The sequence below is a fragment of the Pholcus phalangioides genome, unplaced genomic scaffold (genome assembly GCF_987345545.1).
Source record: "Pholcus phalangioides strain wild (caught in Gottingen) unplaced genomic scaffold, Ppha-v1.0 ptg000013l_1, whole genome shotgun sequence".
NCBI lineage: Eukaryota > Metazoa > Arthropoda > Arachnida > Araneae > Pholcidae > Pholcus > Pholcus phalangioides.
In genome coordinates, this window is record NW_028301606.1 from 23,472,380 (window position 1) to 23,497,282 (window position 24,903).

General features: G+C 35.0%; 1 protein-coding gene across 1 annotated transcript in view; it reads left to right on the plus strand.

The window, feature by feature from the left end:
• The window catches only part of SERCA (ATPase sarcoplasmic/endoplasmic reticulum Ca2+ transporting SERCA), an 87,384-nt gene extending 67,058 nt beyond the window's left edge, over positions 1-20,326 (plus strand). Inside the window, exons 10-24 of the mRNA XM_089240927.1 lie at positions 2,149-2,321; positions 2,475-2,568; positions 3,043-3,173; positions 3,289-3,371; positions 5,760-5,862; positions 7,491-7,748; positions 8,596-8,814; positions 8,962-9,084; positions 9,733-9,793; positions 10,454-10,605; positions 11,478-11,901; positions 12,516-12,735; positions 13,034-13,151; positions 14,162-14,279; positions 18,603-20,326. Of these exons, the coding sequence (XP_089097053.1) occupies positions 2,149-2,321; positions 2,475-2,568; positions 3,043-3,173; positions 3,289-3,371; positions 5,760-5,862; positions 7,491-7,748; positions 8,596-8,814; positions 8,962-9,084; positions 9,733-9,793; positions 10,454-10,605; positions 11,478-11,901; positions 12,516-12,735; positions 13,034-13,151; positions 14,162-14,279; positions 18,603-18,637 (2,312 nt within the window). The 3' untranslated portion in view covers positions 18,638-20,326. The remainder of the gene's footprint in view (positions 1-2,148; positions 2,322-2,474; positions 2,569-3,042; positions 3,174-3,288; positions 3,372-5,759; positions 5,863-7,490; positions 7,749-8,595; positions 8,815-8,961; positions 9,085-9,732; positions 9,794-10,453; positions 10,606-11,477; positions 11,902-12,515; positions 12,736-13,033; positions 13,152-14,161; positions 14,280-18,602) is intronic.
• Positions 20,327-24,903: the final 4,577 nt, after the last annotated feature.

Sequence of the window (24,903 nt, forward strand, 5' to 3'; positions counted from 1 at the left end):
ATTTTGTTTACAGTAACATATTCCACGAAAAACGTCCGAAAGCAATAAAATGTTGTTGTCCGTATCCGATTTGAAATTCCAAAAAGAAATTACCCGGTTAAATTCAGTTGTGATTTATTTTGACGAATGAATTTTAATTTGACGAAAATGTGACATTTAATATCGTCCATCCACAGATCCCTTGTCAAGAAAGCCAAAGGAAAAGTTTACAGAAAAAAAATTAAGAAAAATTATATTAAATTGTAATCGTATAAATTGAATATTTTATACCACCCCTATAAACAGATCCCTTTTCCAGAGAGCCAGACGTTTCCCGGAAAAATCGAAGAAAACTGTTTGAAAATTTAATTTGACGACACCGTCCCTCAAGGGATTCCATTTCAAGAGAGCTAAAGGAAAACGTTTGAAATTGAAAACTGTGCGAAAGTTTAATTTGACGACACCGCCCTTCAAGGGATCCCTTCTCAAGAAAGCGAAACGGAAATGTTTCCGGGAAAAAATGACGAAAATTCTGTGAAATTTTAATTCGATGAAATTGTAATATTTTATACCGCCCCTCAACAGATCCTTTTTCACGCGAGCGAAAAGGAAACGTTTCCGGGAATAAATGGCGAAAATTCTGTGAAATTTTAATGCGACGAAATTGTAATATTTTATACCACCCCTCAACAGATCCTTTTTCACGAGAGCGAAACGGAAACGTTTCCGGGAAAAAATGGCGAAAATTCTGTGAAATTTTAATTCGATGAAATTGTAATATTTTATACCGCCCCTCAACAGATCCTTTTTCACGCGAGCGAAAGGGAAACGTTTCCGGGAATAAATGGCGAAAATTCTGTGAAATTTTAATGCGACGAAATTGTAATATTTTATACCACCCCTCAACAGATCCTTTTTCACGAGAGCGAAACGGAAACGTTTCCGGGAATAAATGGCGAAAATTCTGTGAAATTTTAATGCGACGAAATTGTAATATTTTATACCACCCCTCAACAGATCCTTTTTCACGAGAGCGAAACGGAAACGTTTCCGGGAATAAATGGCGAAAATTCTGTGAAATTTTAATGCGACGAAATTGTAATATTTTATACCACCCCTCAACAGATCCTTTTTCACGAGAGCGAAACGGAAACGTTTCAGGGAAAAAATGACGAAAACTCTGTGAAATTTTAATGCGACGAAATTGTAATATTTTATACCGCCCCTCAACAGATCCTTTTTCACGAGAGCGAAAAGGGAAACGTTTCCGGGAAAAAATGGCAAAAATTCTGTGAAATTTTAATGCGACGAAATTGTAATATTTTATACCGCTCCTCAACAGATCCTTTTTCACGCGAGCGAGAGGGAAACGTTTCCGGGAATAAATGACGAAAACTCTGTGAAATTTTAATTCGATGAAATTGTAATATTTTATACCGCCCCTCATCAGATCCTTTTCCACGAGAGCGAAAGGGAAACGTTTCAGGGGAAAAATGACGAAAATTCTGTGAAATTTTAATTTTATGTAATATTTTATACCGCCCCTAAAGAGATTTGTTGGAAGAAGATATTTCATATGACATGAATGTCGCTCTCCACTTGTTAATACAAGATATATAGAAGACTGGATGTTGTGAAGATATTTATTATTTGAGATGTTACTTTTTTAAGGAAGGAAAAAATCAGCTATTAGCTGATCGGTTTCACCGTCCATTGCACGGTTCCGTTCGGCATATATACGCTCTAGCGAAGGAAAATCTCTATCTCCTCTGTAGCTTAGTGGTCAGAGCACTCGTCCGGCAATCGAGGGACCCGGGTTCGACTCCCGGTAGAGGCAGAGATGAGTTTTTTCCTTCCTTAAAAAAGTAACATCTCAAATAATAAATATCTTCACAACATCCAGTCTTCTATATATCTTATATATCTTGTAAGATATTTCATACTTTGCCTGGATTGTGTTTAGGCATTCTATAGAATGACTAGTCATTCTATAGAATGCCTAGGCAAAGTATAGAATAAAACCGGTATTTCATACTTTGCCTGAAACGACCAGGCATTGTATAGAATGCCTAGGCATTCTATAGAATGCCTAGGCATTCTATAGAATGCCTGGATTTCATACTTTGCCGGTAACATTTGCATTTCAAAACATTAAATCTGATTGATCAGGCAAAATTCGAACTGAGATGACAGAAACTGAAGAAGTCAAAACGCCTCTGCAACAAAAGCTGGATGAATTTGGTGAACAACTTTCCAAAGTAATTTCCATTATCTGTGTCGCTGTCTGGGCTATCAACATTGGACATTTCAATGACCCAGCTCACGGTGGTTCATGGATCAAGGTGAGAAAAATAAATTTAATTTTCTGAAGCGGGGCGGGAGAAGTATATTTTTTTAAACATTAATTGAATTTTTTTCGTGCACAGACTTTCTATTAAATATGTCAGATGAAAATCATGTTTGTGAAAAATTAATTCGAGAAATTTTCTTATCAGGGTGCTGTCTATTATTTCAAAATTGCTGTTGCTCTTGCTGTGGCTGCCATTCCAGAAGGTTTACCTGCTGTGATCACAACTTGCTTGGCTTTGGGTAAGTGAACTTTACATGTTATGGTGTCTTGGTGGAGACTTATTTTTTCAATTATCGTAATATGCTATTATTTGCTGTTATGCGTACTTATATCGTCATCATATCAAATCACCTTATTTATTGAGCCATTTTTATTCAGTCTCTAAGGGTCATGTTATGCAGAGGTTTGATCGTAATGATTTTTTTGCATAGAATCAGTAGTATTGTGCTAGAATTCAATCCTTGAAGCAGTTGTGTTGTTTTTCAAAAAAATGTCATTCAGATAAAAAAAACTTTTTTTCATGCATCCTCACAGGTTTTGTTTTCTATCAAACACTTTTTTGAATGACAAGACAGCTTCAAAATTAATGTCAAATGTGCATTTTTTTTTTTTTAAATCAACATACAAATACTACATATTTGGGAAAAAACTGTGAGGAAAATGTATTTATCATGCCTAATATTTGTTTTCTTTTATTTTTCCTTCTAATTCAGGTACTAGGCGTATGGCTAAGAAAAATGCTATTGTCAGATCTCTGCCATCTGTAGAAACACTTGGTTGCACATCTGTCATCTGCTCCGACAAGACTGGCACACTCACCACCAACCAGATGTCCGTTAGCAGGGTGAGTTTTATTTTTTCACTCTATGATAAAAGAATTTGTGCTCATAAAATTTAAATTTGTGCGAATGCCATTTTTTTAACCACTACCAGTTTTTCTTCCATATTTAAATATTTAGTTTTTCATCATTGAGAAAGCTGATGACCCCAAGTTCTTTGAATTTGAAGCTACTGGATCAACATATGAGCCTATCGGTGATATGTAAGTAACTAATTTTTTTATAAATTCTTTTTGAGACCATTTACAAAACATTTGCTGGAATGCGAGGGAGGGACGTATATAAATATTTTCCTGGTTAAAATAAATACATTGCAGCCTTCCGTATCTATAATATCTAAAATGAAAGTGGGGAAACTGAACCCATTTCAAATATGAATAAATGTGTCATTTAAAAAGGGCTGAAAATAGAAGGCTTGGGAAGTAATAAAGGGATAAACATTGTAGAAATCAGCAGGGTTTTATTTAAACAATTTTGTGCAAATCTAACAAAATTGCCTTGTAAATTATTTGAGCTACATCTTTGATCACTGACCTTGCATAGACACTCTGTCTTTTTCGATATACACATATTAAAAATTACTTTGGTTGTTCCAGATGTTAGAGGTTTGTTTACTGTACATGTTTATTCTAGATGTAATAACAGAAAAAAACTTGTACACATAAATATACAGTCAAACCCTGATTTACAAATTCAGTGCTTCAAATCTTGATTTAGGATTTTTTAAGTGCCTACTTGTGTATTTGTGTTCATTTTGACCCAGATTTAACAATTTTCTTCAGTTTATTGAACAAAAGTGCTCATCGTGCTATCATCTAGCTCATTAAATTGGGGTTCAGCTGTATGTTGAGTCTTTCAAACCCTGTGTCCACAGCTGCCGTAACGCTCGCAAGATTTTCCCTTGGCGCCCAGGAATGACTAACAAATTGTTATGTGGTACTGGCTAAAATTGCCTTCAGACAATGTTTGAAAGAAAAAAGAAACTGTTAACAATTATAATCAGCTATATTACAACTAATAAAGCCGCTATCGTTTTTCATAATAAATTTTAGCATTTGCACCTGCCCTCTTCAAGAAAATCTCCCCGAGCACATAAAGTTTGACAAACACTATCTGTGTGAAAGAAAAGCAAAAAGAAACATCTATACAGAGTGATTCTAAATTCATGGAACAAACTTTGAGAGGTGATATAAGACTCCTAAACAAGCATTTTTGGTCATAGAATGTGGGGTCGAATCGCAATAGCGAAGGCCTAGTAGAGGGTGGCCGCTGTGGTGGTCGAGTGGTTATAGTGCCGGACTCGTGATGCGAGGATCCGGGTTCGAACCCCACAGTGGTGGTTGGCTGAAGTTGGTTTTCTGTGGTTCCCAACTTCAAGGCGCAAATGCGAACAGATCTCCCCGTTAAAAAGTCTCGCCACAGAGAGCAACAGTCCTACAACGGTAATCATTCAACCATAACACTTCACTCATAGTTAGTAAAACTGGGGGCAGATGACAGCACTACACATAACAAGCATTACACAGAAACAAACTATACGTCAGGTTGCACTACACGTACACGCACATTCCCGCATTTACCGATTCGTTGGGGGGTTCCGCGGGGGGGGGGTGCATGTGTGGTGTAGCAGTAGTAGGTAGGGGCTCGGGGATCCATGATGTTCTTAAGTCAGCCACCTCGTTGGGCAATTTGCCTGTTGTGGCGTTGTATTTGTATTTGTATTTGTAAGGGTGTTTTTAGAGAGTGCACAACAACGCACTTCACCAAAAGCAAATATTATATTTTACTGACAGATTTGCTGCAATAAGTGCAATCACACATTCAAGAGTGCAAGGGGGTTGTAATGTAGTAGACCTTCTCCCATGGTGCAACTTGAGAAATGCAAATTCTACCACGGGTCATTATACAGCTTGGTCATTGCTTGGCGCAGCTTAACCCTGATGGTTCTTGAAACAATAAAAAACAAACTCCAAACCGATCCGAAGCTGCATATGCACCCTCAAATGGTTGATGGCACATATTGAAGCAAATTTGTCGGAAAAATATGATATTCATTTTTGGTGAAGTGTTGTTATGCACTCTTCAAAAACTCCCTTTATCGCCTTTGCTATTGTGATTGGACTGCACATTCTATGATCAAAAATGTTTGTTTAGGTGTCTTATAGCACTTAGTCCCATGAATTCAGAATCACCCTGTATATACTGTGTATGAATTACCGAGGGAGAAGTTGCTGCCTCTTTCACTATGCCCTCCATGCTGATTACTAAGTGTAAATAGTCAGAAAGCTGATCCAATTAATAAATAAGCTAAACTAAGAACATTTTGATTATGGTTAATATTTTTTAAAATATCTCAGTAGATGCGTTGGCCTACACAAAGGATGGGGTTATAACCTCCACTCCCGAGTTGAGATTGTAGTGTTATTTTGCAGGAAAAGCATAACCCCCCCCCCCCGAGAAAATTGTGCGTACGCCTGTGGTTAGGTGTTTAGTATCTGAAATTTTTGTTTTATTGACAAAGTGTCATTTATTTACAGTCCTGTGTTATTAAATGGAAATGTTTTTAATCATTATTTGTTCATTGATTTCAGCTTCATCAATGGTGCGAAGGCTAAATGCTCAGACTATGAGGCTTTATATGAGATGGCTACTATCTGTGTAATGTGCAATGATTCCAGCATTGACTTCAATGAGGTTAGAATCTTACTGAATATCTCTCTTGTGACATTCAAGATCATTATAATATCGCAAAACTTATTACAGTGGAACTTGTTAGTTCGAGCAGGATTAATTTAAATTTTGGATAATTTGAACTTTTACGAACTTAAACTCTCTTGAATTTTCTATCTGATTTAATGTTAAAATTTCTTGTTTAATTCAATTTTTTAAAAGAAATATTTTAGATAATTCAAAGTTGGATGAAAAAAGTCATGATTTTAGTATGAGCAAATGTAGACAGTTGGGGAAAATCTACAAGCAGTCAGACATTGCTTCTCTTGACCAATTTGCTAAACAGTAAATCTTTAAAATTGAAAGCTAAAAAATTCTGACATCTTAATTTAGGAGCACAGTGGGAATCATTTTTTTCTACTTCAACTTCTAGCACGAACAGCCATGCTAACATTCTGTGCGCTGAGCAACATGTAAGGAAGTGTGAGGCCAGTCCTCAAGATAACCCCAGGTTTCATGACCACTTGTAATAAAAAATTAGCACTTCTTCCTTTGAAAACAGTCCCCTTTTTATGTCAAAATGCAGGCCCGTCATTTGCTTTGGGGGGGGGGGGCAGGGTAACCATTGCCCCCCCCCCCCCCCCGGCTTTTGAAAATACACTAAAAATGGTGTATATATATATATATTAATATATATATTAATATATATATTAATATATATATGCATACATTGTGTGTGTGTGAGTACGAGTACATGTTCTTTGCCGCCCCCCCCCCCCCCGGTAAAAGTTGAAATGACGTCAAAATGAAATGCCCTGTCAAAATAATGTATATCAGAATTTAATTTCCTTTTCGCATTGGATTTATGGTTCAGCAACTCTGTTAAAAAAATTACCAGTTTTGATGATCGGAAAGCAACAAAGCCCCATGATCTAAATTCAATGATTTCCCATGCTGAATTAGTTCGCCAAAAGATTTTGGATGACTGTAAGCAATTTCAGAAACGACTGGCAATATAAAAAAGAATTGAAAATGCTGATTTGTGAATTTTTAGTTTTTCTTTAATTTATAATGCCTATTTTTACATTCTTAGCCAGAATGCATCGAGAACCACCTGGTATGATTTGTGTTGTTCAACCTCTGGATTTCTTCAGAAACAGATTTCAACCAACAGATTTCTTCAGAATAGTTTCTTCTAACAAATTCTGATAAAAATAGATTTCTGTAATACCATACAAATGATTAGCAAAATTCGGGAAACAGTTTTGTAACTGATGATATCAGTGACTGCTTCTGTAAATCAGGTTTTGAACATGATTTATAGAAATTCTACTGTGATGCCGATTCCAGAACGGTGAAATAATGTAGCAGTTAAGATCAGTTATTAATGCTATGTGAATAAGTGATGATTAATATAAGATGATTAAGTTGCAATTCATAGTCATTTTGTGGATACAGTATAGATTAATTGGATAATTTGAACTCTTTTGCTGTCCTCTTGAGCTTTGAATTAACCAAGTTCAACTTTATATGTTCCAATTTAACTTTTCGAAAATATTTTCAAACGTAAAGGCACTGTAGCTTGATTATACATATTCCATACTTTTCTTATTGATATTTACACATTCCATACTTCCCTTTCAACTTTTCAGTACAAACAAGCCTTTGAGAAAGTTGGTGAAGCTACTGAGACGGCTTTGACTGTCCTGGCAGAGAAACTGAACCCATGGAATTTCGACAAGAGTGGAAAATCAAGGCGTGATGCTGCTCTCACTGTCAACCAGGGTATCCAGAGTATGTGGAAGAAGGAATTCACCTTGGAATTCTCCAGGGATCGTAAATCCATGAGCTCTTACTGCATTCCTACTAAAGTCTCCCGCCTAGGATCTGGACCAAAGATGTTTATCAAGGTAAAAATCCTTATCTATAACCCTAAAATTATTCTGCATCCAAGCCGAAAACTATGAGGGAGCAGATGTGCCTGGTTCAGAGAAGAACGCATAGTTCACTCTCAAACTGCTCCTTCAACATTACATAAGGATTCCAGAATGTATGCTTGCCTCGGCTGATGAAATGCATAGTTGCTGTCCTGTCTATCCCTCTACAGTATAGTTTCCCAACCTTTTTTGTCCCATCACCCTCTTTCTTCAGAAATTATTTTCTCCCATCGCCCCCCCCCCCCCAACGCAACCTAACCCATAGGATTACATGTTAAACCCGTAGCTTCTAGCGCCCTCCTAGAACATTCCATCGGTCCCCAGGGGGCATTAACACCCACGTTGGGAATCACTGCTCTACAGCGATGTAGGTTATATTGAGATTTCATTGTATTCTTGTCAGCTTTCATGTTGTCAGAATAATAGAATAACAATGCAATTCAAATGTAACTTAAGTTGTTATACTTATCTTGTAATGAAATCAATGAATCAGATAATGATTCAAAATAGCTAAAATACACTTAGTAATTTTGAAAATTACTAAATGTATATTAAAATTTAATGCATGTATAAATTTAGATTAATATTTTCATTTCTTCTAGTATCTCATTTTTTTAAAAAATGTGCACAAAAATATTACTAATTCATGGAAAATTACTACTTTTCTCAAAATAATAAAGTCAACAAAATTGTAAATAAGCTATGATTTTTTTTTAATTGAGCCTTTGACTGTGAAAATATTGGTTATTAATTCAGTCTTGGTCATAAATTTTGTATTTGTTTACTATAGTTCATTTGTCTCTAATTATTCTCTTCCCAGGGTGCACCCGAGGGTGTATTGGATAGGTGCAGCCACGTGCGTTTAGGAAATACCAAGGTGCCCATGACCTCTGCTATCATGAACAAGATCTTGGAAGTGACCCGACAGTATGGTACTGGACGCGACACATTGCGATGCTTGGCTCTGGCTACACTGGACAACCCACCAAAACCTGAAGAAATGGACTTGGCTGACTCCACCAAATTTGCTTCTTATGAGGTATATAAACCTGAAGTTACGCGTATGTAGCACTAAAAAAATGCTTATTACACACTCACAATGCAGTCCAATAATGATAGAAAGTGAATATTTCAAAACTATATTATAAAATCTATATCCACTCATTTTTTCTCCCTCTCCATTCAGGTGAACATGACGTTTATTGGTGTTGTTGGTATGCTTGACCCACCCAGGAGAGAAGTCTTGGACTCTATCCAACAATGCAGAGAAGCTGGTATTCGTGTCATCGTCATCACTGGTGATAACAAGGTATACATTTTGTTTAAACTAATTGATAAAGACACATGGATAAATAGATGAATTATCCAAAAATTTAAATCAACCAATCTCCAAATGTAGATTATTTTATCTTTAAATGCTTAATCACAGGGGAGTTCTTAACTTTTTTGCTTTCAACAAACCCCTTGTGCCAATAAGATGAAGGCCATGAAACCCCATTACCAAATCATTTTCAGCATATAACCCCCATTGCTCTAGAGGTACACATATGTGTACCTCATTTTTGACTGTTTTAAATGGTTTTAAATAATTATTTTTTACGAGTTAAGACCTGAGGCACACATATATATACCTCAAATGGTCATAGTTAAGATATTGACCCAAATTAATTAATTCATTAATTTAAAATTTTTCTTCTTTTTAAAGGGCATTTTGACATACAATAAACACAAATCAATGAAAAATAAATTTTTTAATAATCAGTTTTGGCTCAGGTGTGAAGAGGATAATATAAAGATAATTAACTTAATAGTTGTTTTGCTATGCAAGCTCTTAAACCGAGTTAAGCCTCTCTAAGGACCTCCAAGGTGTCCATGAAGCCTCCCCCAGTTAATAATTCCAGCTCTACATGAAGTAAATGATGTCTCGTCATTCACCAACTTCTGTATTTATTTTTAGGCCACTGCTGAAGCTATCTGCAGAAGAATTGGAGTGTTCTCAGAAGATGAAGATACTACCGGTAATTACAAGAAGTTTTCCTAATTTGGATTTTATTGTATTGAATGAAATTCGATGTAGAAATATAAATTAAGAGATGAAACTTCAGTGTATAGTTTTTGTTACAGTATGTATCAGTTTGTCTCACTTGAAAATCACATAAACTTTTTTTTTCCGCCATGGATATGAATTATCCAAAAATTTAAATCAACCAAGCTCCAAAAGTAGATTATTTTATCTTCAAATATTTAATCACAGGAAAGTTTTTAACCTTTACCAAGAAAATTTTTCATGAAATGCAGAGTGCAGATATTAAAGTGAAACTATTCGCAAATATTTAATGAATACAAAATTTTTTCAATGCAATGGAATTATTTATATAAATTTAAGTTAAAAACTATTCTGCGTGTATGTTTATATACAGTGAAACCTTGATATAATGATACTCTGCAAATGAAGAAAAAAAATATCGCTGTAGAGTGATTATATATTGTTATATTGAGAGGCAGCAGTTTAACCTTAGAGTACAGTATATACACCTCTGAACGAGACTTCCAAAAAATATCGTTGCAGAAATATTTATCGTTATATCGAGTATCATTGTAGCAAGGTTTCACTGTTCTTATACCAAATGATATTTACTCCAGTGTTATTGACGAAGTATATATATATTTTTTTTAAGGAATGTCTTACTCTGGACGTGAGTTTGATGATTTGCCAGTCAGTGAACAGAGGCGAGCTGTCCAAAGATCACGACTATTCTCACGTGTAGAGCCTTCTCATAAGAGTAAAATTGTTGAATTCCTTCAAGCTGATGGCGAGATCTCTGCCATGGTAATTTACCATATTTATATAATATGCTATTATACTATTTTCATTAAGTTTTCTTTTCTTTTTTGCATATTTTGTTCATTGTTTGTAATTCTTTCTTTTGAATAACCCTCATAACAAATGTAATGGTAATATTAAGGTTTTTAGGTTGTGTATCGTTTGCTGATAAATGAATAAATAATATTAACTTTTGCGGATACAGTATATTATAGAGTGAAACCTTGATAATATCAGACGTAACTGGGGCAAACCTACAAGGGGAGATTGAAATGTCTGCATAATTAATGCATCCATTTAAACGACCACTATCATGGTTTTATGAATATAATTTTTTTATTAAAACTAATTATGATCGAATATGGTCATCTTATGCTTCTCAGTATCACAAAGTTTCTTAGCAATGTTATTTCTGATGATTCGCAATGCTGCTGTTATTCCAGCCAACTGAAGCATCACTCAACAGTATTCTCATTATTTATTTGCATGTGCACCTTCATTAACATATTTATTTTCATGAGTAAGAAAATTTCAGACTTTTGCAATGATTTTCCTTATTACTAAAGAAAAGAGTTATCACTGAGAAAACCAATATCGGTTAACAGAGAGTTCCAGATAAACAAGGGTTGAATGGTTGAGGTTCTATTGTAATAGCTGTTTACTTTTTTGTGTCTGTCATTCTAAATACTTTTGTTGAATATTTAAAATACAAAATTCAATATTTAATTTTTTGGATTCCTTGATATTATCTACTGTTGGAAGCATAGTTTCAGTATTCATGATATTATGTTAATGTATTTCCTTTTCATAGCCTATTGGTTGATTTTCTAGATTTTATTTCAATCGCACCAATTATTTTTCTGTTGTTCCTCCCACAGACTGGTGATGGTGTCAATGATGCCCCTGCTCTGAAGAAGGCTGAAATTGGTATCGCTATGGGATCTGGTACAGCAGTAGCCAAGTCAGCATCTGAAATGGTGTTGGCTGATGATAACTTCTCCACCATTGTAGCAGCTGTAGAGGAAGGTCGCGCTATCTACAACAACATGAAACAATTCATCCGTTACCTCATCTCATCCAACGTTGGTGAAGTAGTAAGTATTTTCCTGACAGCTGCCCTGGGTCTTCCAGAAGCCTTGATTCCCGTACAGTTGTTGTGGGTCAACTTGGTGACTGACGGTCTCCCAGCCACTGCACTTGGTTTCAATCCCCCTGATCTAGACATCATGAATCGACCACCAAGGAAAGCAGATGAGGGTCTCATCACTGGATGGTTGTTCTTTAGGTACATGGCTATCGGAGGTATGTCATTACAAATATCTCTTTAATTTTCTTTTTACTATCATGTACTATGTATATTAAGAGATGACAAAAAAATTATTGAAGCATTGTTACAATTTAATTTCCTTGAAATGAGATAGTTCAGACGTAAGTAGGTGCTGACTCTTTGAGGGTGGATCATCGAGGGTGTATATTGCATATGGAATCATGATTGTTCGTCACCTCCAATCTCCTGCCTATGCCAATAATAAATTTTTTAGGGCAATCGCCCCCTTGCCCCTCTTTATCCACCTATGAGTCCAGAGTGTTTTTAAAATGATAATTTTTCATAATAGAACTTTAGTAGTAGTTACTATGAATGCATTTTTAAAATGTTCCCGGCATAGACTACATAAGTGTGCTTTAATTTTTTAGAAAATAATTTTTTTATAAACTTTAAAAAAAATGTAAATTCTAGTTATTTTACTGAGTGGAAGATGTTCGTGCTGTAGTAATGATTTCAAGATGTACTTCTGGACTTCATTCAAACAAAAAATTTCAGTTAGTTTCACCTGATATGTAAAGTACTCTTTATATGAAGAACCGACTGTTGCGAATTTTTCAGATACATTGCAACGTCTGTTTGTTTCTCACAGGTTATGTCGGTGCCGCCACTGTCGGTGCAGCTGCATGGTGGTTCATGATCTACCCAGAGGGTCCTCATCTTACATACTGGCAACTCACTCACCATCTTGCTTGCTTCACTGATCCCGAAAAGTTTGCACCTTACGACTGTTCTATCTTCAAGGACCCTCATCCAATGACCATGGCCTTGTCTGTACTCGTAACCATTGAGATGTTGAACGCCATGAACAGGTACAGTGCATTAATTTCAGCCAATAATTAGGGTACGCCGATTTGATTTAAATCACTGATTTAAATCATGAAATTTCAATTCCATTTTTCCTTTATATAACTTCAATGATATTAAAGTAAAAGTAACCTTGTGTGTTAATATTTAATTGTTGTTAGTACGTGATTTTTTTTTTAAATCATGATTTTTTCATACCCTGCCAGTAATACTGCAATAAAATTTTCTTTATACATTTTCTATTCCAAGTGATGCTAAATGTTACTTGAACCAACTTTTAATTACTTTTATGAATTTTCTTAGCTTGTCTGAGAACCAGTCTTTGACAGTGATGCCTCCATGGATCAATCCCTTCTTGTTGGCTGCTATGGCACTATCCATGACACTGCACTTTGTGATCTTATATGTAGACATTCTGTCTGTGAGTATATATTTCATTATCATGTCACTCTACAAAACAACTCATCCTAAAAGTTATTTTCTGCTTAAATTGAAAATAATATACGCATACCTTGTTGTATGAGAAAAAAAGTGTATGCCTCAAAAATAAAGCATAGTACCTCCAATATTCATGTACCAGTTTTTCTCAACCTGTGCTCTATGAACCAGAGGTAGTCCATGATGATGATGATGATGATGATACAGGTAGTCTGCAAGCAGACTTTATAATTTAATTCTTATTGAATGGAAAAACTATTCTATCATGAAACTGATATTAGTAATATCCTCTTGGGTTGAAACATAAAACTAGACCCTCATACTTTGAGTGGCCACATTTTGCCAAAATATGAAAATTTCAATAAAATAGCTGAAATTAAAGGCTACTGCAAATCACAGTAAAATAAAAATGTATTGCACGAAAACCGTTGAAACCTGGTGATCACATTTCAGTAAGAAAAATATAGAAAATTGAGATTTTGAATACGGCAAAATACAGGAAATTGCCCATTGTTGCCAAAAATTTTGTCATAACATGGAAAAGTCACTAATTATTGCTAAAAATTGCTGAAAAATCCCTCGTGAGAGGTAAGTGAGGGGCTGCTAGAAATCGCAGTGAATTGCAGTTTCTTGGAAAAAACATTGAAAATATGACACATGTGAGATAAATATTTATGTATTTTTACTCCTGATTATAAAAGTTATAAGCTATGAAAATTATCTACAACTATACTACAATTATAGAAGTTTAGTAAAGTGACAGATTAAAATGAACTCTGTTGAAAAGAGGAGACAAATTGTACATAAAAAATTTGGTCTAACAAAAATACAGGAATGTCCCATAAAATAACAGAGAAGTCATATAGTCACGCTACTCACTTATAGTGACCCCTCAAAATATGTCAGACATTTTACCGGTTCTTGGGCACAAAAAGGTTGAAAAATGCAGTTATATACTTATTCAAAATAAACTTTTTTTTCCTTTTTTTATAGGCTGTATTCTCAGTGACACCATTAGGTCCTGATGAATGGTTTGCTGTGATGAAAATATCTATACCGGTAGTGTTACTAGATGAAATCCTGAAGTTCGTTGCCAGGAAATACATTGATGGTACTGAAAATTCCTCTACTACTCGCCTCGTGGCATTTGGTTGGGTCCTTTACCTATCCTTTGTATGGTACTGGGGCATATGATCCTGCCTGGAAACACTTTGAAACAAACAAAAAAAACCTGTGGAATGACTCTCTTTTTTTAATGAACCTTTCCACTTCACTGAGAAGGACACTTTCCCCCATTTTCCCCCCAACCATTCACTGGACTTGACAAGCTCTTTCTTTTTTTCCTTTTTTTTGCTGTGTTATTTGAGAATGCAGATTTATATATACCTTGTAACTGCTAAACTATCTCTTCTCCTAGTATTTTGTCTACCTTTTCCCTTTATACCTTCTAACAAATATATCCTCATTTTATGTTTGTTTTCTTGATTTGTTTATTTGTGTCATTTGATTGTGTTTCACTCAGGCATAATATCAGAGAGAGAACTGCCCTACCTTCCTTCTCTCAAGAAAATCATAGCCATTTAAACATCCTATCTAAAAATGAAGATTTTTAAAGGCTTTTCCATTTCTGAATATTTTTCTTCTCGTCCATGTTCTATATAAGTGCCTTAGAATGGAAAAGAAAATCCAAAGATTTATTTCATGATAGGATGTTGTGGTATTAATTTGGTTTCTTCTTTTTCTTCATAATGAAGTGATCAATAATTGAAGAAACCAGTAATTAATTTTAAAAAAGTAACTTGCCTATTTCAGTGCGTCAAATAACAATGTCTTCTAATAGTGTTTTTAAAAACATTTTTTTAACTAATGAATTCCTTTTGAATGGAATAGTTAATTATCAAATGTTTTGAGCTCACATATCACTTCTTCCAAAGTTTTAAGAGAGGACGTATTTTATGGAAGGTTGAGTAAAGTTTGGTGTTTGAACAGTAGTTATGAAATATTGGCAGATATTCTGTCGATGATGGTTGGCTGGGCATTAACAGATAGATTAGGGAAGTTATGATAAAATCATGAGAAGTTCAATTTTTTTAAATGCTTAAATGTTTGATGAATGAATATAAAATAACCCTCCTTTTGAGACAAAATCGAATACTTGTTATCCTGCATATTTTAATTATCTTCTGTGTAATGTGATCTTATTATATAAATGCTTCAGATTCTGTTCCTCCTACGACTAAAAGCATTTGTTGGAACTTTCAGTCATGTTTGAAAATTTCTATAACTTCCCTCTGTGTGTTTCTCAATTGAACCTGTATACCATTATATTCCTCACCCCCCCCCCCCCCACTGTTTTTGACAACTACCAATGAAAATGCTAATTTACACACAGAGTTTGGTTTGGTTTTATAAATTAGCATCACTTCTCTTTTTTTTGTGGCAAATATTTTTATCTTACACAATCCAATTTCCCAATAATTAAGAAAACTTCCAATTCATCCATCGAGAATTTTTTTTTTCATACATTCATTTTTAAATACATCTAAATTTCATAAAATTTTGCTATAAAGTAAACCTATTTCTTCACAGAATATTCAAGTTTCTTAAGAATCAAAATTTCACTTGAGTAATTATCATCATTAATGTCAATGAATAGCTTATTTCAGCAGCGGAGCATTAGGCTATCCTTGTTAGCCTTCCTTGTTAGAAAAAAAATGTGAAAGACTAGAAACCATCATCATTTGGATAAGATAATCAATTTTAATGTAAAAATTATTTTTTTAGTACATAATTGTGTTATTATATGGTAAATTATAATTTTTTAAAAATGTTAATACTTTTTTTTAAATCTCATAAAACCAAAAGTAATAATCTATGTGATACATAATATTTTATGAATATTTATACTGGAAAAAATTCTCATTGTACCTACATTTCAAGACATAAATTCATCTTGCATCTGTTTTGATATCTGCATATTTACTTTGCCGTAATATGTGCATGTCATTTTATATATTTTTTACTTTTTTTGCCCGCAGCCTCTTGCTAGCAGTTTACTTGCATGAGACATGGATTTGGTTGTGAAGTAAAGGTATTACCCGATATTCCTTCCTTACCTAATCATTAACCAATTCATTCATATTTAACTCTCTTGCAATCATTTTATTTATTCATGTGACGTTATCGGGAAATTATTGTGAATATAGCTGCATATACAGTCTGTTTAAAAAGTTACAGCTTATTATTGAAACAAATATTGCTAAAGACTTTAGATGCTTTATTAAGAGCATTTCATCGAACTCAAGCTTTGAAATTTTTAATTAATTTATTAATAAAAATATTAATTAAAAATGCTGTAAAACAATTTTTCACTCACTGCCAAAAAAAACCAGAGAAAGCAATTAATATCAATGCATATAGTTTTTTTTACAAACTTGCAATAAAAACTGGAAAAAAATTATTTCCTCATTTCTATGATCTAGGTATTTTTGCATGAGGAAAGAAATCTATACATAACAGTTTCTTCTTAACATTCTTCTCAATGTATCATCAGTTTCTTTGTATTCACAATCGAAATAGATCCTCAATCATCAAAATTTGGTTTCATTCAAAATACATAATCCCACAAGTCAGAAAAAATATATTTGGTGCATTGTTTAAGAAATTCTTCCATCAATATCATCACATGATGAAAAATCATTTGATGAGTCAAAATTGACATCGACACAGATAAATTTGCAGTAAATGTTATGGCTTTCTTTCAGTTGTTCCCAAAAAAATATTGGGCCCTCATTGATAGCACAAAAATCTTCCGACTAATATTACTACTACTACATTTGCAGAAAACATCAGAAACTTTTTAAACAGATCTTGTATGGTTGCTTGAATTCTATTTTTGTTCTTAGTTGCAATTCAAATTTGTGATCACAATTGTTAGATATTTAGTGCTTAGCATTAATGCATATTTTGCTGTAATAGCATCAGTTTGATTTTTTTTTTCAAGTTATGCTTGCTAGGTAGTATTTTCTGTTTGCCCAACTCATTGGCATCTCCAGCTCCTATTTCCCCCCCTAAGTCTTCTCTTTTACAAAACCACTTACTTATTTATCCATGTTCTCAAATTACTGTACTCCTATTTTAATGTAAAAACCCTATTAAAAAAAATCCTCTCTATGACTTTCTTCTTTCTTTGTGCTACAGATTTTAGCTCCAAATACGTGGTATTTATTTGAAGGTTTTTCAGAGATTAACTGCCCTCACATAAATATCATTATTGGCTACACATATCCCAAGTTCATAAAATTCTATTCGGTTCATAGGCAAAAATAGACTTTTAAAGTATGTGGCACAATATATGTATACTTTTTTCTCCGAATACTTTTGCCAAAGTTCAGAACGCAATTGAGCATGTCTTCCAAATTTTTGGTTTTGCCATCAATGGAAGATCATAAAATCAGATTAAAGTGAATTGCTTGATGAAGGGGTTGATGTATGGAGGAAAAGAAAATTTCTTATCAAAAAAGATTCTCTGTTTCACCTGGAAATATTCTTTTTTTTTTGTCATTTTGATTTTTACAGTAAGACTTTCTACTGAATTCATCATTTATGGCAGTGGTTCTTTTGTCACCCACGGGTTCCTTTCTCAGTTCATGGTTCATCTACTACTGTCCAGAATAGTTTGGTAGATATTTTTCCACATAAATCAAAGCACAAATAAGCACACAAATCAATATCTCCAGCTCGTCATGATGCCCCTTGGATCTGAGCCACACACTGACTTAGGGCATGGTCATTAAAAAAATTTGAATGAAATAAAATTAACATTTATTTGCATTATTTAATCATGATGCAGTGTAATATCTTGGTTCAGATAATGTGTCTTGAGTAGACGCAAGATCTAAAATGAAGGTGAAAAAAAAGCACCCATCATTGATCATCTAAGACAGTAGCCTTAACTAGGGGTTTTTGGAGAGGTTTCTGGGATCTGTGAGCTTCGATGAGAAAACAATTAACCTATTGTTTTTACATAATTGTATACTGAATATTATTTGGTAAAGATGTCTGTTGCCTTCATCTTATTGGAAGGGATTTTGTCTCAGTGGCACAAAGCCGCCCCCCCCCCCCCCCCACAATCTGATACTTTGAATCCTGATACAAATTTAAGGATCATATGAAACTTGATTGAAACTGCATTGAGATATTTCTGACACTACAATTTCGAGGCCTTTTTTTTCTGCTAGCAGTTCCATTCTATCCAATGTCCTAATATATTTGGTCCTTTCTATATTGATCCACTCCCATCAATTTCTTACTCTTTCTATATCCTTCCCTTCCACTATTCCAATGGGCAAACGTAAGGAATTTTGATTTTTTTTTTTTTACTCCAATTTTTCTGATATTTGATTTGTTTTTTTTTCTTTCATTGTGCTTACAGTAAATCCTTTGGAAGAAAAGAAGAAGAAGCACTAAAGGGGTATTTGTTGTTTGTGTGTGTGTGTTTTTCTTTGTGTGCTGTGCTCTCATGTGCAGCATTTCACTCAGATAAGTTGGTTAAAGGCTAAAGCCACTCCACGATAATAATTCTTGAATGCCTGTTATCTTTGCAAAAAAAAGTTCTATCATTGTGCCATTATGACCTCCATGAAGTGTTCTCTTTATGCTAATTAGTACCATTTCTGTGTTCGTATGCATGAGGGGAAAAATGAATGCGTGAAGGCATTTCATAATAATTAAACCAGTCAAATCTGTGTCCGAACTAATGAAAACGTGTTAATCTCCCATCTATTTATCTATTTTTTCGCACCTTTGTTGCCTTGAGGTGGATGAATTGTACACTGTAAAAAAAATTAAATTTTAATAAAGATACACATACAACCTTGGAAGCTGACGATTCCGTCCATCGTGCCCCAACATCTGGAGCCTTCATAAAGGTTAAAGGACTCTAAAAGGACTGTGATACCAGAATGACGGCGGATAACGGGATTCGGCAGAATCCAAGGACTGAGTCCACCGTGTGTGTCTCAAACTCAAAAAAAAATTAATGTGCGCTTACGTAGCAGGAGAAAAAAAGTGAATTCAGTATGTCGATGTCCATAATGATCCAAAAGGGAATGAAAAAAAATGATCAAGTGATCTTCTCGTGGGTCATGCAAAAAACATCAGAGCATCCCGTCACCTGAATTCACTTTTTCATCTCCTTCATCACCCCCTTCCCCCCCCCCTTTTTTTTTATTTTACTTAATTATATTTGAGTATAATCTGGTCAATGGAAAGTAGAGATGCTTAGATCTCTAATTTTGAGTGTTTTTAGATAAAACGTAGTTTAGTTTGCATTATGTTTGTTCATGTTTAACTCTTTTTTTTTCACTCTAAACTCAGTCTTAAGTATGTTATCAACATTAGAATAATTTAATTTAATCTTATCTCACTTCCCATACTATGATTTTGTAAAACTACTCTCTAGTTTTCTGTCATTAGACAGAATTATGTGCAATTATTTACTCATCCACTGTATAAAGTTTGTCATTACCAAGTCTAGTCTTCTTGTAATATAAAATCGATTTAAGTTTATACGTAAAAATTTATTGAAATTGATTATCCTTATCTCTTATATGAAAAAAACCGCTTATAAATTTTATGCTCATCACTGTTGATATTTGACAGTCCATGTTACAACGAATCTCTTACTACAAATTTTTTGTGAAATGAAAATTTCAAGTCAGAGGAACATATATATACAGTATATATTTACCTATCTCTCTCTAAAGAAAATTACTGTGAATGTGTATTGTGCAGTAAATGTGCCTATGCAACGATTTGGACCTAAACAACCTTTCAAAAATGGTAACTATGTGTTGGTGAAGAACTTTTTTTTTCCTTTTTTTGTGATATGTGTAAGTGACGAATATATCTACCGATGGATCCTGAAAAGAAGAAGAAAAAAAAACGGATCACAAGACTTTCCTTCCCCTGGACCAGGACTGTTAGTTCATGGTCAAATGAGTGCCTAAATTTTAAAGGAGAAAAGTGCAAGTGCTGAAATGCTTGTAACTTGCACTACATCCTTTTATGTGTACGTGTGGCTGTCTTAAGCCCATGATCAAATTTTGTACATTAATCCCTGTACAGTAGAAAGTACATTAAATATACATATCTCCATTTGTTGTTTGTCTCTTTTGTGCTACATATCTTTTTTTTCTCTCTTTCTCTCTTTGATACTGAGAGAATATAGTCTGAAATGTAACTTGACAATGTTACGCTGCATACAAAATATCAGAGATATCGATACACTGGCAGATACTGAAAAAAAAATAGAGAGAGCAGAAAGAAACACACACATGGAGGAACATAGGTTACCTGTGTCCTCTACCCCTATGCAATCCAAAATAAGACATTTAACCCTTTCTGTAGCATGACAGAAATCACTAGACCACTTTTAAAATGTCATATCTGTTTTTTAATGAAGTAGGCTTCCCTCCGATTTTCAGCAGGTGAAAGTAAGAGTTATAGGAAAAAGTGTTCCATTGAGAAATCTATTTTACAAAATATATAGGCTTGTCAATGCAATAAAATAAGAGGCTTTTAAGGAGGAGAGATAATTCGTCAACGCCATTATAAAGGGTGTGAAAAAAATTAAAATAATGAAAGCAAATCTCTTTAATTCCATTTCTTCCAATTTGAAATGCTACTTTTCCATAGGTCAGTTAAACCCAAACATTCTCTGCACCCTCCTCCGCCTCTAATACTAGTGTAGTTAGTATGCCTCCCCTCATAATTAGGCCCAGTCCTGCAACTTGTATACAGGCAAGGCCATAATTAGAATTAATGCTGAGGGGAATGAATTTGTCGTCCCTACCGTTGTAAAATTCGATGATAAAATAACAGTGGTTTTTGTTCTCTCCTAAAATTTGCCACCCGGGACAGTTGCCCCTTTTCCCCTCTACTTCCGGCCCTGATATGGGACAGGCATAATTAGGCCACAGAGCAAATGTCAAGATATCTTGTAGGAATTTGTCTCACCAGTTAAGTTCAACAAAATAACTCATATGAATTTAATTGCTCCAGTTTTGAATACTACTGTAGTATATGTAACCGTATTCGGCCACATTATTTCATACAGACAAAAGCTGTGTTAGAAGTGAAAATCTCCTTTTACTTCTTTGGTACAAACTTTTAATTGTCCCTTATCAAAGAAAGCGGGAAAAATTCGCTCGTGCCAATGGTCACTTTGCGCCTAATGTGAAAAACGATCTATGAGTATGGGTGAAAAACAAAGACAAATACAGTACTAGGAGGTCGACCGGGTTCAAAAAAGTTCAAATACAGTGGACGTGTGTCCTTCTCTTTGCCAAATGCTGCCAAGGTCGATTTTGCACTGGGATGTAAAACCTAGTTTCGTTTTCGTTGAATGGTTGAATGTGTCAGACTTTTGTTGTGCGTAGATCGACCAAAACACACACACTTTAATATATATTTTTTACATTATATATATTTCATAATAAACTTTCGGTCCTGATCCTTGATCGGTATTTCCTATCCTGTAATAAACTTATAACGTAAAAACTGGTAAAAGTATAGGATTATTTTTTCAGTCAGAAAAGTCCCTCACTTTTGAGGCCATGTATTCAGAACTGTAACTAGGATTTTTGCAATTGTCCACCCCTAGTTCCGTAGCTGAATAGACTCCTACATAGTGCAGCATAGCGAAAAATTTTCCCGGATTGATGGGAACGATCTCAGCAGCTAAGATAATCTAAATAATCGCACTATGTTCACACTCTAAAGAGATAAGTCATATAGGCATATCCGACATGACCAAAGTCATATGGAGTACTGAAGGCAATTGTTGCGATCCTGATCCTGGTCAACACTTCACAATCCCATGATTGTAAATCCTAAATTCACAATTTCCAGTCTTTTTCTTTCATTGTCTTGCAAATAGTTCTTACTATTAAAATTTATAAAAAATATTATATGAATGTACTTGTCACATCTCGCGTCATAATGAAAATCAGGTCAATTTGCATTTTGTAATTATGTGTGTGTGACAATACAAATACAAATAAATACAAATACAAATACAACGCCACAACAGGCAAAATGCCCAACGAGGTGGCTGATAAAAAGATGCCCATAAAAATATGGTTGTCATATGTTCCAAAAATACAGCAACCCAATTAAAAATGCAATTAACACAAATTACAAACAATATATACACATGATAAAATATTATACAAATACATACAGTACTCTTCATTAATACTAAAACTCTGTTAGCTTCTCTAAGTATTTCAGTAATAAATTCTCGTATTTTGTAAATGGATTCATTCATTCAGAGACGCATTCATTGGAAACCACGGTAACCAAAGTAAAAATTGGGAAAGTCATTATTGGGGCCCAAAACCCATTGTTGCCCAACAGTTTTTTTTTTTTTTGCCCATCTCGGGCATATATTTTTCCAGCTCTTACGAAGTTTTAAAGTAGCCTATCGTACAATCCGGGTTCTGTTTGGTATAAAAGCAAAATTTGGCAACGATCGGTCTAAAATTGTAGATTTTTATATAAAATATAGACCAGAGGTCTTCAACCTTTTTTTTCCAGTCGCGAGTACTGCCAGCATCTATCATCAAAAGAAGAGCACCCTTACGGCAAGTTTCGCATAGGAATGCATGAAATCAGGATGATTTCAATCCTTGAATGTTATTTGTTTTATCTGTTTAATTGGAAAGTTGATCAAGTACTCGCGAACTCGAAATCGGACACGAACATCGAGACTCTGGACGTTTCAGGCAGCACCGTGGTGCTCGCAAGCAACGGGTTGAAGATGCCTGACAATGACAGAAAATAAATATTATATATATATGTTACTGCCAAAGCCTGAAGTTCGGGCACTTCGCGAATTGTCTGAGAGTTTTGGCCAAAATAAGATTTTTAAAAATGATTCAGGCTTTTGGCTTTCGAATTCACGAAGTTGCCAGAGATCCCTGTCCAAAGTTCAATGTGCTAACACGGACCGTTAGGCACCAAACTATTTTTTCATCGTCAACGTGTGATACATACGTGGTATATGCAGGGTGTCCTGTACTCATCAACCGTCCGTCCTAGAAGTATGATTCCAGTTCCAAAAATGCTCAACAGGCGTTCAAAAAATACCCTGTACCAGTTTTGGGAGTAAAAATACAGTGTGTAACAAAATTTAAAAAAATCTAAATTTTTATACGGTCCCCCAGTGCTCTAACTTCAGATTACAGAGTTGTAGTCATGTCTTCCTGATGCCGACAAAAAAAATTCCATGTTTCTAAAATATTTGAAAAATGGAGGAAATTCGGGAAAAAACAGCATTAAATGCGGATAAAACGGAAAAACCGTTTTATCCGCATAATAATAATATAGACACATAATTGCTTTTTTTTTTTTTTTTTTGCCAAATTTTGAGGAAAAAATTATTACCTCATCGTGACTGTGGTTTCATGGGTTGCCATTGCTAACGTGGACATAATTATCACGAAAAAATACGCAAACTTCGTGATGACCCCAGAATCATGTCTCTTGTCATTGACCACTTCGGGCCCCATCAAAGGTACCACGTACCAAATGGGAAATTTTGCAGGGGAGTTGTTTAACGATTTTTTTTAGTATGTCTTTCTACGGAGCTCGTTCGTTTTACAAAGTGGGTGTGTATGTTATCTACTGAGATAGGACTTAGTGCCCTATATCACGCCATAAATGATCCCCAAGATGAAGAAGATGTAGGGCCTTAGGCTAAGTACATACTGAGACGAAGAGATACGAGGTACGAGAATCGCGACTAAAAGGAAAAAATCACATAGAGGTGGAGGAAAAGATGTCGACACATTCTGTACTCAGGAGGAGAAGGATAGAGAAAATGACCTGAGGGGTTCTGAAATGTAAGGTTGTGATGATCATGATCTCTCCGCAGAAGCTCTGCTTTTTTTTAAGGAGAGAAAGAAAAAAAAGGGTGAAAAGAGAGGTACCAATCAGCAGATAAAGGTTAGGGAGTGAAAACAAACAGATAGAGTTGCCTGTTTCTCTCCTTTGTCACGCTCCTTGGATATTTGTGGTGTATAACAAAGCAATACAACTGCTTTCGTCGCTGTATCTCTATATTCAACTTTCGTTCCTCTTGGTCGCCCCACCATGTATAATACAATAAATTTAGATAAATATGTAGATAAATTTAATTAGGTCTGGCCCAGTGCCGTCTTAACGCATGGCCTCAAGAGAAGAGGGGTCTCACAAAAATGAGATCCGATTGAAATTTTCTAGGATTTACCAAGTAAGGCCTCCGAAAAACCACTTGGCCCGAGGGCCCATGATACTCTTAAGACGGCCCTGGTCTGGCCAGCACCAGCTATAGTCTATTACAGCTGGTGTTGGTCTGGTGTTCTACATAACTGATTCAAGATCACGGTCAGAATACACACTCTTATATGTATTGGCACGATTTTGAAGCTGAAGTTTACGTGATCGGCCTCTAGATGGCAACACAGATACATGATAATTTGATGACAGCAGGGCCATCTTAAGAGCATCAAGGGCTCCCGGGCCAAGTGAGTTTTCTGAGGCCATGCCTAGCCTATTCTCGGAAACTTCAACTACTTCTCGTTTTTCTGAGGCCCTCTTCTCTTGAGGCCCCCGGGGCCGTGCCCGGGTGGGCCCATGCGTTAAGACGGCACTGGATGACAGCACGGCTATTTGAATTCTTGCAAAAAAAA